The sequence below is a fragment of the Fukomys damarensis genome, unplaced genomic scaffold (genome assembly GCF_012274545.1).
Source record: "Fukomys damarensis isolate Sample0158 unplaced genomic scaffold, DMR_v1.0_HiC HiC_scaffold_24, whole genome shotgun sequence".
NCBI lineage: Eukaryota > Metazoa > Chordata > Mammalia > Rodentia > Bathyergidae > Fukomys > Fukomys damarensis.
Genome location: NW_022900936.1, coordinates 29291093 through 29303702, shown reverse-complemented (window position 1 = coordinate 29303702; position 12610 = coordinate 29291093). Strand labels below are relative to the sequence as shown.

The 12610-nt window shown below is 34.7% G+C and overlaps 1 protein-coding gene across 11 annotated transcripts in view; it reads left to right on the top strand.

The window, feature by feature from the left end:
* The window catches only part of Robo1 (roundabout guidance receptor 1), a 744872-nt gene that overhangs the window by 627626 nt on the left and 104636 nt on the right, over positions 1-12610 (top strand). For all 11 annotated transcript variants that reach the window (XM_033768167.1, XM_033768168.1, XM_033768171.1 and 8 more), the window contains 3 exons: positions 371-491; positions 872-1010; positions 3327-3454. In XM_033768167.1, the coding sequence (XP_033624058.1) occupies positions 371-491; positions 872-1010; positions 3327-3454 (388 nt within the window). The remainder of the gene's footprint in view (positions 1-370; positions 492-871; positions 1011-3326; positions 3455-12610) is intronic.

Genomic DNA, 12610 nt, shown 5'->3' with positions numbered 1-12610 from the left:
TAAAAAGCTTTTTTTTTTTTTTTTTTTTTTTTTTTGGTACCGGGGCTCAAACCTGGGTTCTTGAACTTGTGAGGAAGGCACTAGAACCACTGAGCTAAATCCCCAGTCTAAAAAGCAAATTTCTAGTTCGGTAGTCTGTAAAAGCTTTACAAGAAATGTAGTCAAGGAAAAATGTTTTTCTTCTTTTTTGTTTGCAATGCATTCTGTTTATAGCTACTCTGTAATACAGCAAATACTATATGTCAGCTGTTTGATGTAACTATGTTTTGATTTATATGCTTAGAAGATAGACTTCATTTATGAAGATGTCTCTCACATAAACGTTAACCAAAGCAATTTTAATCATATCCATGTCAAAATTTTTTTCAAGATTCGAGGAGGAAAACTTATGATCACTTACACCCGTAAGAGTGATGCTGGCAAATACGTCTGTGTTGGTACCAACATGGTTGGGGAACGTGAGAGCGAAGTAGCTGAGCTAACTGTTCTGGGTAAGTGCGATTTATCTCCCGTGCTCACTCTAAGCTATATATCTTCTTATCATTTTGAATCTTTATAAAAGATAGAAGGAGATGATTGATAAAAGTATAAGTGATCTTCATACTAGGAATAAAGGAAATATCGGTACAGTAGTATTTTGGGGTGTGGAAAAAGGAGAGGAGGAATCAGTGAAGTGGCTCGAGATCAAAACAGCCCAAGGTGCGGAAGGAAAACTTAGAAGAAGCACCAACACAGAGAGGCCTACAGAAGAAGGGAGCTACGCGGAACAACGTTCTACATATTTTAAATGAGACATCTGTTCTTAATTAACATCTAAAGTGATTGTCTGCTCATGCATCTTTTATTTGGAGGTGGTTCTTTCTAATTTTAGAGAGACCATCATTTGTGAAACGACCCAGTAACTTGGCAGTAACTGTGGACGATAGTGCTGAATTTAAATGTGAGGCGCGAGGAGACCCTGTGCCTACCGTACGATGGAGGAAAGATGACGGAGAGCTGCCCAAATCCAGGTACAGTTGAGGGTGTAATGATGTGATCCGTCAAACTGGGTGCCATGATACAGTCCTTCATTTCCAGTGGTTCAACTTACAAATTTTGACTATATCAATGTGAAAGAACTATACATTCAGTAGAAGCTTTTCTTCAAATTTTGAATTTCAATCTCTTCCTGGATGAGAGATATGTGGAGTGATGTTGTCTGATTCAGGCATTTAATCAGGAAGAGAAACAACCAGGATTGTACAGTGCACCATGATGCTAAGCTAAAATGTTCAGAAGGTTGGTGTAGTAGATACATTTTTGACTTGTGGCACTTTCAATATTTAAGGGGTTTATGAATACGTATCTCATAGGCCATGGAGCTTCTGTATTCTCCTTAATCAGGGACCAGAATAGAATATGAGAGATAATTAGAATGAGGAGTTTTTTATATTTGCTGAGTCCATAGAAGAATCGTACATTCTTGACCCGGGCTTGCCCAGGGAACCCTTATAAAAGGTGTTATTTTTTTTTACACAGATTTCTCTTCTCAACTAAATCACAAGTAATACAAAATTTTTACATGAGGTTATTAGGAAACAGAAGATAGATGCAACAGTAAAGACATAACTGTGAACCAATTCAATGCATGGTAAAAGTTTCTTGGTATCTATCATGTCTTTAAATGAACTAGTATTAGAAACAGGAATTAGGGACTACAGGGAAAGAGGCAATGGAATAAAATGTTCAGGTGCTATCAGTAGTCTGCTTCTCTAGTGTGTTTATTCATTCAGTAAGCATGCTCTCAGTTCCTCCTAAGTGTTGGAATTTTGGCATTGGCATAGGCTTAGAGAGAGTCTGTTTTTAAGGATCTCACAGAAGATCACATGTATAGCTAGTAACGGAACAACATTAGCAAGCCTTTCTTTGTCAGATAAAGGTAGACCTCTGTAGCCCCAGAAAAAAAATCAGAAAAAAGTTTTCAAAAGGTTATGACACATAAACAATGTTTTGAAAAAGTATGAATCAATTTGATGATCAAGAAAAAACGTTGGTATTCCAGGAGAAGGTCATTACAACATAGGCAGAGATGTGAAAAAGAACATCACATCTTTTGAGGGGAGGAGTTTCATGTGGGTAATGCATAAGGTATGCCATATGAAGTAAAATAAAGTTAGAAATTGGAACCATGTTATCAGGAGATTTGTGTAATAATGAATTTCAAATCTTACTGGATGATATTTTGAGCAAAGACAGGTTCGTATGAGCAGCTACTTTTTTTTTTTTAGAAAAAAACTTTTTTTTTCAGCTTTAATTGAGTTTATTGGTACATTTTAGGGATACAGTACATTTTATTATACTATGGATGTTACATTATGAAGAGGATATTTCATGGAGGGGACACAATTGTTGTAGTTGTACAGGTAAAAAATGTGAAGTGTTTCACCTGGGAGTTGAGATGGATGTAAAACTTCAGAGTGGAGAGAAATTTCTGTGACTGAAATTTCTGACAAATTGGATGACTTTTGTTAGACACGGAGTGTTGATGAAGGAAGACAGATAAATGTATTCGAAAAAAGTGTAGGTTAGGGAAAGAAAAGAATTATTTAAACCTATTATATATTAGTTACCTGTCAGATATGATGTCCAATTATTGGTTGTAAATATGAATGCGGAACTTAAATGAAACAAGGGTTGGAAGTGTTTGTTTTTAATCAATATATAAACTGTTGTAGATAATATAACTCAGGGAGACTATTTAGAGAAAAAAGAGAACTAAAATGAAAATTTAAGAGAAACTTAAATATTTAAGGGGAGGGAAGATGAGGTAAGGCAAGTAAATTCTAAAGGAGACTGTCACTTCAAACACTCTGCCCCTAAACTAGTGTAGGACCACAGCTAAAAGACCTTACTCTCCTCTGCCCTATTTTCCTCATTTACAAAAGAAAGATAAAAATAATAGTCACTTCATAAACCTGTTATAAACATTTTTAAAAATTATAACATAACACATTTTAAGCCTGGGGTATATTAAGAATTTAATTAATGTTAAGAATTTAATTAATAGTGCCATATTATTTTAGTGTGAGACCAGTAGTTTGAGGAAATGAATGAAAAATACCAAGTTCAATTAAAAGCATTCTTTTAGAAAGCAACTTAATATGTTAGCTCATAGACATAAAAACAAGCTCTTTTATTCTGCAAATGCAGACAAAATCCACATTTTACACTGTTTTAAATTTTCTGAAGTGATTGTTGCATGTGCTTTGATAACTAAATACATGTGTTATAATGAGATCTTTCTAGAAGAATGTCACGTAATGTGCTCTCTTTGGTTATGTCATTAGATACGAAATTCGAGATGATCATACCTTGAAAATTCGTAAGGTGACAGCGGGTGACATGGGATCATATACATGTGTTGCAGAAAATATGGTCGGAAAAGCGGAAGCATCAGCTACTCTGACTGTGCAAGGTAGGCATCAGGGAAGACTTCATTGTGCTTGTGTTACTTGAAATATGTTAATATTTGAACAAAGTATTACTTATTAATCTGTGTTACATATAGACTTTAAATATTGCTCTCAATAGTTTAGGTCATACATAGTTAAAGGGAAGTTATTGCTTGTCTAAAGGCATTCTATAAGTGCTCATTACAACAAACTGAATTAAATTTTCAAAATTATGGAGAATTCAACAATAGTTCAGAAAAGATTATGCTTTAATCACTGGGACTTTAAAAAATAGTGTTTTTCTAATCTCTTAACTGAAGGACAATTATTGCCATGAAAACTTTGTCTCTGGAGGAAACCAAACCTAATATTTCAGATCGTGCCTTTTCAAAGATCTGTGCAACTGGTAGCTTAAAGAATGGAGGTTTCTATTCCCCTTCAGAAATGTAAGGTGACATGTAGGCTAGGAATTTTGCAATCTTTTTTCGATGTATGTATTGCCTGTGGTGTAATAAGCATTCAGTATTTGTTGTATGAAAGATATTCATTTGTACTTTGCTATTTTTGATAAAGATTTATTATTCAGTGCTATGTGAGCCGAAGTGAGTGATATTTTACATCTACAAATTTTTACAAGAATACTGCCCTATGCTTATATGCACAATTGCTTGTATCACCTGCATTGTGTCATAATCTAGATCTTTTCATCTTCTTCAATCCTTTCCTCCTTTCTCTGACATCTAAAGATTATCTCTCACAGTGTTTCATCTGAGAACTTTTTCCTTTTTTTCTTTCTGATGATAAATTGTTTATTGTGGAATTTGGGAGGGAATGACCTTTAAAAACATTTTATTGGTAGAAAAAATTCCCTATTTTGACAAGGATCTATAGCAAACAGGAGCTTTAGCCATAAACCACTTAGCTTGTTTCTTGGCCTAACATTAGTAACACTTGGTGCTGTCATCTTTGCTGAACACTGTCTTTTTTAAGGCTATTAAGAAGAAAAAGGTGGCTTTGAGGAAGTGTGCTTCTACTGTGGGCTTTCTGCAAAAGAGTCCTGTGGGCTTTGTACACTAGAAAAAAAGAATAAAGAATATTCCCTTTCCTGTCTGTAAAGCCATTATGTCCCACTTTGGGGTTTTTAGCTTAACCTCATAAAAACAAAAGAAAAAAAAAAAGATCAAGAACAAACACTGAATTTCTAAGGCCTAAACTCTTTAATCTAAGTTAGACTTGAACTCTACATGAAGCTAAAAGTATAAGAAAAGAAAACCTTTTTACATTTAGAAAAAGCACAAATTTAAGAGATGTCAAATTTAGTTACAAAAGTTCTCCGGCGAGTGAAAGTAGTCAGGAAGAACATAAGACATGAAAAGGTGTCTCTATCTTATGGCAATTGAGACAGGGAAGTTGATTGTCTATCACATTAGGGAAATATGTTTCACTTGTTTAAAGGCTTTTATCTTGGTAGCCTGATGCTTTTACAAATAACAGCCACTCTACTGTCTATACAGTATACGTTGAAATCAAAATAGTTTCTCCCTGTGATTTTTAAAATTAATTTTATTGGTACATTTAATGTATACAATATTGACATTTTCTTATACGTTGAAATCAAAATAGTTTCTCCCTGTGATTTTTAAAATTAATTTTATTGGTACATTTAATGTATACAATATAATGACATTCATTGTTGGAAATTTGTACCTTTACATAATCAATCTTGGTTCTTATTTTTTTCCCTATTCTCCTGTCCTCCCTTCAACCCCTCCCTCCCCATCTACAAAGACTTTGTTTACATTATTTTTCATTTTCTCATATTAATTCCATTCCTTTCTTTCCTTTCCCTTACACCTCCTGTTTCTTCATTTTAAGATAAAACATGCATGTTAATATCACTGTTAAAATGTAACATGTTAGAATAATATACACAGTAATTTATTAAGAATAAATTCGGTAGCTGTGTTTGATTTCTGTGTCTTGTGTGGTTCATTAAGTGACACTATTAGAAACAGTATCACTTAAAATTATCTTACACTCATTCGTTACACAGTGATTAATTAATTTGTAGAATTGATGGTAAATTAACAAAACTGTGCTACAGGAGAAATCATGAGGAAAAATTACCTTAAATAAGTGTGACCATTTATTTTTCTCTACCATTACAGATACAATTTCAACATCTTAAAAATTTTGACTTGAAAATTATTTTTTCATCTTTTTCTTTGTCTGAAATTTTGCTTTGTAGAAACTATCTGTGTAGATATCTCTAAATATTCCTTTCTTATAACTAGGACTTTTCTTGGCTTTTCTACATGAGTACTTTTGATAATGATTAGCATATACAGTAGTGGGCACCTACTAGGCATTTTATCTGCTAGATACTTCTTAAAACTAGAAATATGAGTATGTATTCCAGAGTTATTGGGGGAAATAGCACAAGGACATCTTAGGAGGAATTCAAGAGGCTTCTGGAGGCTTTGCTCCCAGGTGCCAAGTGTAAGATTCACTATTTCAAAATTAAGGAGATTGGCATTAATGTTTAATGCTGCATAGTTGTCAGAATGGTAATTATTTTACAATTAACATCTAACTGAAAACATCATGGTAGAGTGGACAGAAGTTACAAAATTTCATTGAAGTTTACTGTCAAATTTTCAGATTATTACACATGGCATTTCCATAATCTGATTCAAGAGACCTGGACTGGGCCAGTGAAATTTGTTTTTATGAGGTCAAGTCCACAAATCCCAGGAACGTGGCATTACTTGATATAGTCTTTGTTTTTTTTCTTTATAGTAGTCCACAGTATAGACATTAAAGTCACATTGAATGTAGTGTAATTTTCCTGTCTCAGAAGAGATAATCTAAACTTCTACAGCCTCAGTTTCCCTATGTCTAATATCTGGATAGTGACACAACTTCAAAGCATTTTTATGAGGATTAAATGAAATCATATATATATGATATTTAATATATTGTCTGTTTTACAGTCATTTAAAAGTAAGGAATATTGTACTAATGACTGTTATTATTAATAGCTTCATGCTTTATCAATTTTTAGATGATTTACAGAAGTAATATGGAATGACTGTTATGGAACAATTTATGGAAAATTATTCTCATATAAAACATGACATTTTAAAAAGTTTTTGTTAGTTTTACAGTAAAGGCTTCATGAAAGTCATAAACTCATGTTGATACTTTGCAAAATAAGGCGATTAATTAATAATAATTATAACTATTTGGGAAACAAAACATCATGTTTTTTAAATTATTGAGTGTTATTTGCTAATACCTGATGTTGCTGAGAAACATCCAACAGAGGGTATTTGCCCTTGGTTCTGATTTCCGACTGTTTTCCTTTTTTTTTTTCTTTTCCCCCAGTACTGGGGATCAAACTCGGGTCCTTGTGCTTGTGAGGCAGGCAGTGGAACCACTGAGCTAAATCTCCAACCCTGTTTTCCATTTTTGAGATTCTTAGCCCCTCAGTTTACCTCTCTATAAAATAGGGGTATTTCGTTACAATTCATAAGGTAATAAGATTATCTGTAATAATCAACTTACTTATCTTAAAAATTGCTTAACTATCATGGGCATTTGGAAACTTCGATTAATACCTCCAAAATATGGATGAAACCTGAAGGGGCACTGTCCCAGGAGTCCTCACAGCCCTGAATCCTCCAGTCTGTGCACAGCAACTGTGACATTGGTTGTATTCTTCCTGGGTAGCAAAACAGCAAAGCCAAAAGAATATTTGAAGCAATTCAAAATACTAATTATTTAATGTAGAATATTTTACTTTTTCTAATAAAGAGGCAAATGCTTAAAAATTGTGATATTAGGAAGTTTCGGCCTAAAGACATATTGTTTGCTTCTACAAATATCAAATCAATAAAAAGATATCCTGGTTTTTAACTTATATATTGATTTTGATATATCTTTATAACTCACTGACAGAATGACATACAAAATGTCTGCATTAGTTTGATCTATTGAAGAAAAATAACATTCATTACATGAACAATAAAAACTAGTAAAGTAATACTGTTTGGAATAATAATGTCAGAAAAGTATCTCTGTATAACTGTGGTTAAGTGGAATACTCAGTCTGAACCCATATTCCATCAATTTCCATGCCTATCAAAGGTTTATCACCTGTACATTTAAAACATCGGTTCTTTTGTATATTCTTTTTTATTCGTACATTTTAGATATATAATACAGTGACATTCATCATTGGGATCTTGTACCTTTACATGACGTATCTTGACTCTTATTTTTTCCCCATTCTCCTAGCCTCCCTTGCCCCCTCCACCTTTCCCTATTTACAAAGAGTTTGTTTTCATTTTCTCTTCCCTTTTTACCTTTCCCCTACACCTCTCATTTTCCCAATACCATTAGACCTTTTCTTCCCATTACACAGGCTTTAAATTTTGAGCTTTTCCTCATTCAATTTTGTCCTCAGCTTCTAAGATTTCTTATGATTATTTGCTTCAATTACTCACTTCTTAAACAAAGTAGACGGCATTATTAATCTTTCCTCTGTCTTTGCAGCTTCACAGATAAAGCAGCTCTTATTACTGTCACAATTTTATTTCTGAAGTAAATTTGTGACTCTATCACCAGAATGATCATGTTCCCATCGCTGTGTCCCATCAGTCACAGGAAACTGAACTGAACACAGACTTCCATACAGCAGCCATTCTGTTTCCCAAGCAATCACCTTTTATCTCCCTGAGCTGAGCCATTAAGAAACTCTAATCCCATTTTTGTTCATCTCTCTTACAATAGGTACTAGAGGATATTTAGCCCTCCCATTTCCCTTGAGACCTGAGTACTGTGCTTACTCAGACAGAGGAAGCCGTACACTTAGATCTCTCTTCACACCGCGCTAGACTCTTTGCCAAGTTTCTCACGAGGACCAGTTATTCTTTGAAGCTCAAGAAACAGTTGCTTTTCTACCTTTTCTGCAAGTCTGTTCAAAGAAAAAAATGTGTCAAACATTGCCAAATATGGTGATGCTCTTTTATCAGGCAAGTGGGATAGCTGTGAAATCTCAGTTTCTCTCTTAGTCAGTGCTTCTCCATTCTTCCTCCCTTGTGAAATCCTCCCATTGCCTCAATTTCATCACTTGTCTTTTACCTATAAAATATGGTACAAATTATACTGCTATCTCTTTAAATTTATTGTTGAAGTACAATATAATTGTTAAAATGAATCCTCAAAAGAACATGTGTTCTATTCTATTCTGCAGGATTATTATTTTCCCTTAAGCTTCCTGCAGTATTTGTGCCAACTATGTAATGAAGAAGCAAAGCACTTTTTCATTAGGATTGATTAGCCAGTGACAACTGCTGGAAGACTGAGCCTTAAAGTATGAGACTGACATGAAACATGGGAGACACAAAGGCAGAAAAAAGGCTCAGGCTGCCTTTTGGTTGACTTAATTGCTACTAATGGGATGTGTCCTAGAGCTTCTCTCCTTGCTGCTGGTGAGCTGCATGCTTCAAACAAGAAGCTTTGCTCAAATATCATGGGTGTCACCGTTTATAATTGCCCTCTCTTTAGTATCCTAATGAACTAGGACATGAAGAGTGATTATAACTCTCAGTAAAACGAGAAACAACTGTGAGAGGTTTGTGTGAGCTTTCAAGTTTCCTTTAACCAAAAGTGTAAATATTAATCTGCAGAATGTAATCATCATGCAGTGAAAATAAGAACAGAGCAGGAATCTGAAGCTGAATTTCTCATCTTCTCCATTTCAGTTACTGGAAACATAACCTGCAGAGACTTATCAAGTAGACAGCTTGGAGAGAGGGTCATCCTTTTCCCACTTTTTCTTGTCTTATTCCTAGTCATTCACCACAAAATCCTACTTATTTTACCTTTTAAGTATTTCTTCTCTCTCTCTCTCTTTCTCTCTCTCTCTCTCTCTCTCTCTCTCTCTCTCTCTCTCTCATTGAATTTATTGGTACATTTTAGGTATACAGTACAGTTACATTCATCATTGAGATCTTGTACCTTTGCATGACAGGTCTTGGTTCTCATTTTTTTGCCCTTGTCCCTGCCCTCAAGTATTTCCGAATTCTCTTACCATCTGTTACTTTTTTTCCATTTCTCAAATTCAGATTTTTGTCATCTCTTAGTGAAATGGTAAACCTCAGATAGTTTCCATCTTAATCTATAGAATCATTATCCACAAGGCATTCATCAATCTAAAGTGCATACCTATTTATAATAGTTCCTTCAATAAAATGTTGTCGTATTTCCCATCTGTCCATGATAAGATCCAAAGTACTGGTGCTTGTCTCCTTCAGTTTAATATGCTGTGTATGTACTTTTTCCCATGCATGTACCACCCTGAAGTTTAGCTCTGGGCTTTCTGTTGTGTTAGCTCCTTGGTCTAAAAGGCTACCCTGCCACCTGCTCCATCTTCTACCTGCTATTTACTCTTATCTTTGGACTCAGCTCAGGTAGGTTTCCTCCTGTCTCATCACCAAGTTCAGACTGGAGAGGTTCACATGAGAGTTGAGCAGCCTGAAGAAGAGATGGTAGGATGGATTAGACATCTTTATTCTCAGGTGCCACTCAGCCATGCACACTCAGCAGTCCTCAGGCCCCTAGCCCAGCCATTCTCGAAGTAGTTTTGTTCACTTAGTCTCCTGCCAGCCCTCGTGGCAGTCTACATTTACACCATTTTTTTTTCCAGTACTGGGGATTGAACTCAGGACTTTGTGGTTGCCAGGCAGGCATGGTGCAGCTGAGCTACATCCTGGCTCTACATTTACTCCAAAATGCACATGTGTCAGAAATAACCCTGGTTGTATAAGTTATTAACCCCAAGAGGCAACAACATTGGTCATGTCAGTTATTTATACCAAGACTGACAAAGTGGGCCTATGCCAAAATCTTGCTGATTTAAATTGAAGGTCCACCAGAAATCACCCACCTCTGCTTCCATAGCCTGAAACATAGCGCAGCCATCTTAGTCATCAGTTTGCATTATGCCTCCAAAAAGCTTTTCAGACAACTATCCAGTGTAGGCTCACTAACCCACATTCCTGTACCCATTGGATGCTATTACTGCCCCATCACGATGAAATATCTGTCCTGCTTGAATGTGTATTTCTTAAAGCCACAGATTTTCTTTTGTCTTAGTCTCATTGTTTTCTGCAGTGTGAGACTTTAAGTGATGATCCTCTAGAGAAACAGAACTAGTGGGATAGAGTTAGATAGATAGATGATAGATAGATAGAGGATTATTAAGAGAATTGATTTACATGGTTGGGGGAGCTGAAAAAATCCCACAAACTTCCATCTCTAATCTGGAGAACCAGGAATAGAGAGATGTAATTCAGTCCAAATGTTCATTCCTGGAAACCTGGTATCTGAGGGCAGGACAAATGCATGTCCCAGTTCCAGAAGAAAGATAAAATTTGTTTTTCCTCCACCTGTTATACGATCCGGAATCTCAGTGGATTGGATGATATCTTCCCCAAATAGTTTGGGAAATCTTTTTTACTCATTTTGCTGTCTCAAATGTTATTTCTTTCTGGAAACAGCTTCGCAGACATGCCTGGTAATGTTCTACGTCTATTGGAGTTTCCCTTAACCCAGTCAGGTTGATACATGTAATTAACTCTCACTGAAATAGTAATGTTCTTGCAACATTTTCCATGTGAGTTGCTCAAGTACTAATCTTGATGTATACCAGCTGAGCAAGTCCCTTAACTTCTCTGAGTTTGTTCTCATCTATTTAAAAAAAAATATACAGTTAAAATAAATATCAATGAGCTGACAAGGAGATAAATAATAATTAGTAAAATAATTTCCATAAAAGTGGATTATAGATTAGAAATGGCTAATGTCATTGCTATGATTATTTGTCTCACTGGTTCCCAGTATAAAATTAAAAATCCATTATATTTTCAGTAATTTTTATATTGTCAGAGAAACTTTTGCTATGCGATTACGTGGTTTGGCTATTGTCTTATATTTCTACATAGTAAATTTTTGTGACCCTCTTAATCCATTTTTGAGAATTAGTCCTTAATATTTCTCTGCAAAGTGTTTTAGGGAGCTTTTCCTATTTTTTTACCTGCTCTTAGCAGTCTATAGGGGAGACATTAACAGCATGGTCTTTTAAAACAAGCACACTTGATGTTGAAAGCTGAATATGCAAATTATTAAATTTCTGATCTATTTCTCATCAGGAAAATGATGCTGAAAATGTTTCTCTTAGAGGATAACTGTGAAAGTTAATGAGCTGACAACCATGAAATGCTTAGTCGGTTATGTTATGTGAAACATTTAAATTGTCATTTCATTGATGTCTCCTGCGTGTGTCAGAATCCATACTTTACCTGCCTTTTGTGCCCTTAGCTGCCCATCATGAGCTGAATGAAAGCTATGAGTCATGTGTGCATGTACTAAAATGCTTTACATAGACACACGGTAATTATTTATCAATCCATATGAAAACTTTTGTTACTGCAGTTAAAAATGCCAATTTTGATTCTAGTCCATTTAAGCAAAAGTGGATAAGCATAATACTAAAAAAGCATTTTTCTGTTGACTCTACACTTGACATCCATTTCAGACACAAGTCATAGTTATTATTAATAAGTAATATTATTTCTAGACAGATACATAATTAACATGATTTTCTTTGACATTTAACATAATTATTTTCCATCCTTTAGGCTAAGCTTCTTGATTGAGGAATAATGCTGAATTCCTTTACTGTTTATTCCATAAGTATACTCTATAGTAAAAAATGAATGAGCTGCAGATAAAAATACAATCAACATTCCTCATCTGCAAGTTCAAAAAAACACTTTTATCAAACACACATGGACTTGTCATTATTCCCTAATAAACAATGTAATAAGTATTTAAGTAGCATTGATATTATACTAGATGTTATAAGTAACCTAGAAATACTTTATGGTATAGGGAAGGATATATGTATATTATATACAAATATCAAAACATTTTATATAAAGGACTTGAGAATTCATGAATCCGGTTCCACAGGGGCTGTTGAGCCAATTCCTGTAAAAACTGAGGAGCAATTGCTATTTGGATTTATGGCCCTCGTGATAGCTGCCATATCATATATTCTTGATGAATGGATCAGAAGTAACTGTGTATCTATGCATTGAAACATTTTCCAA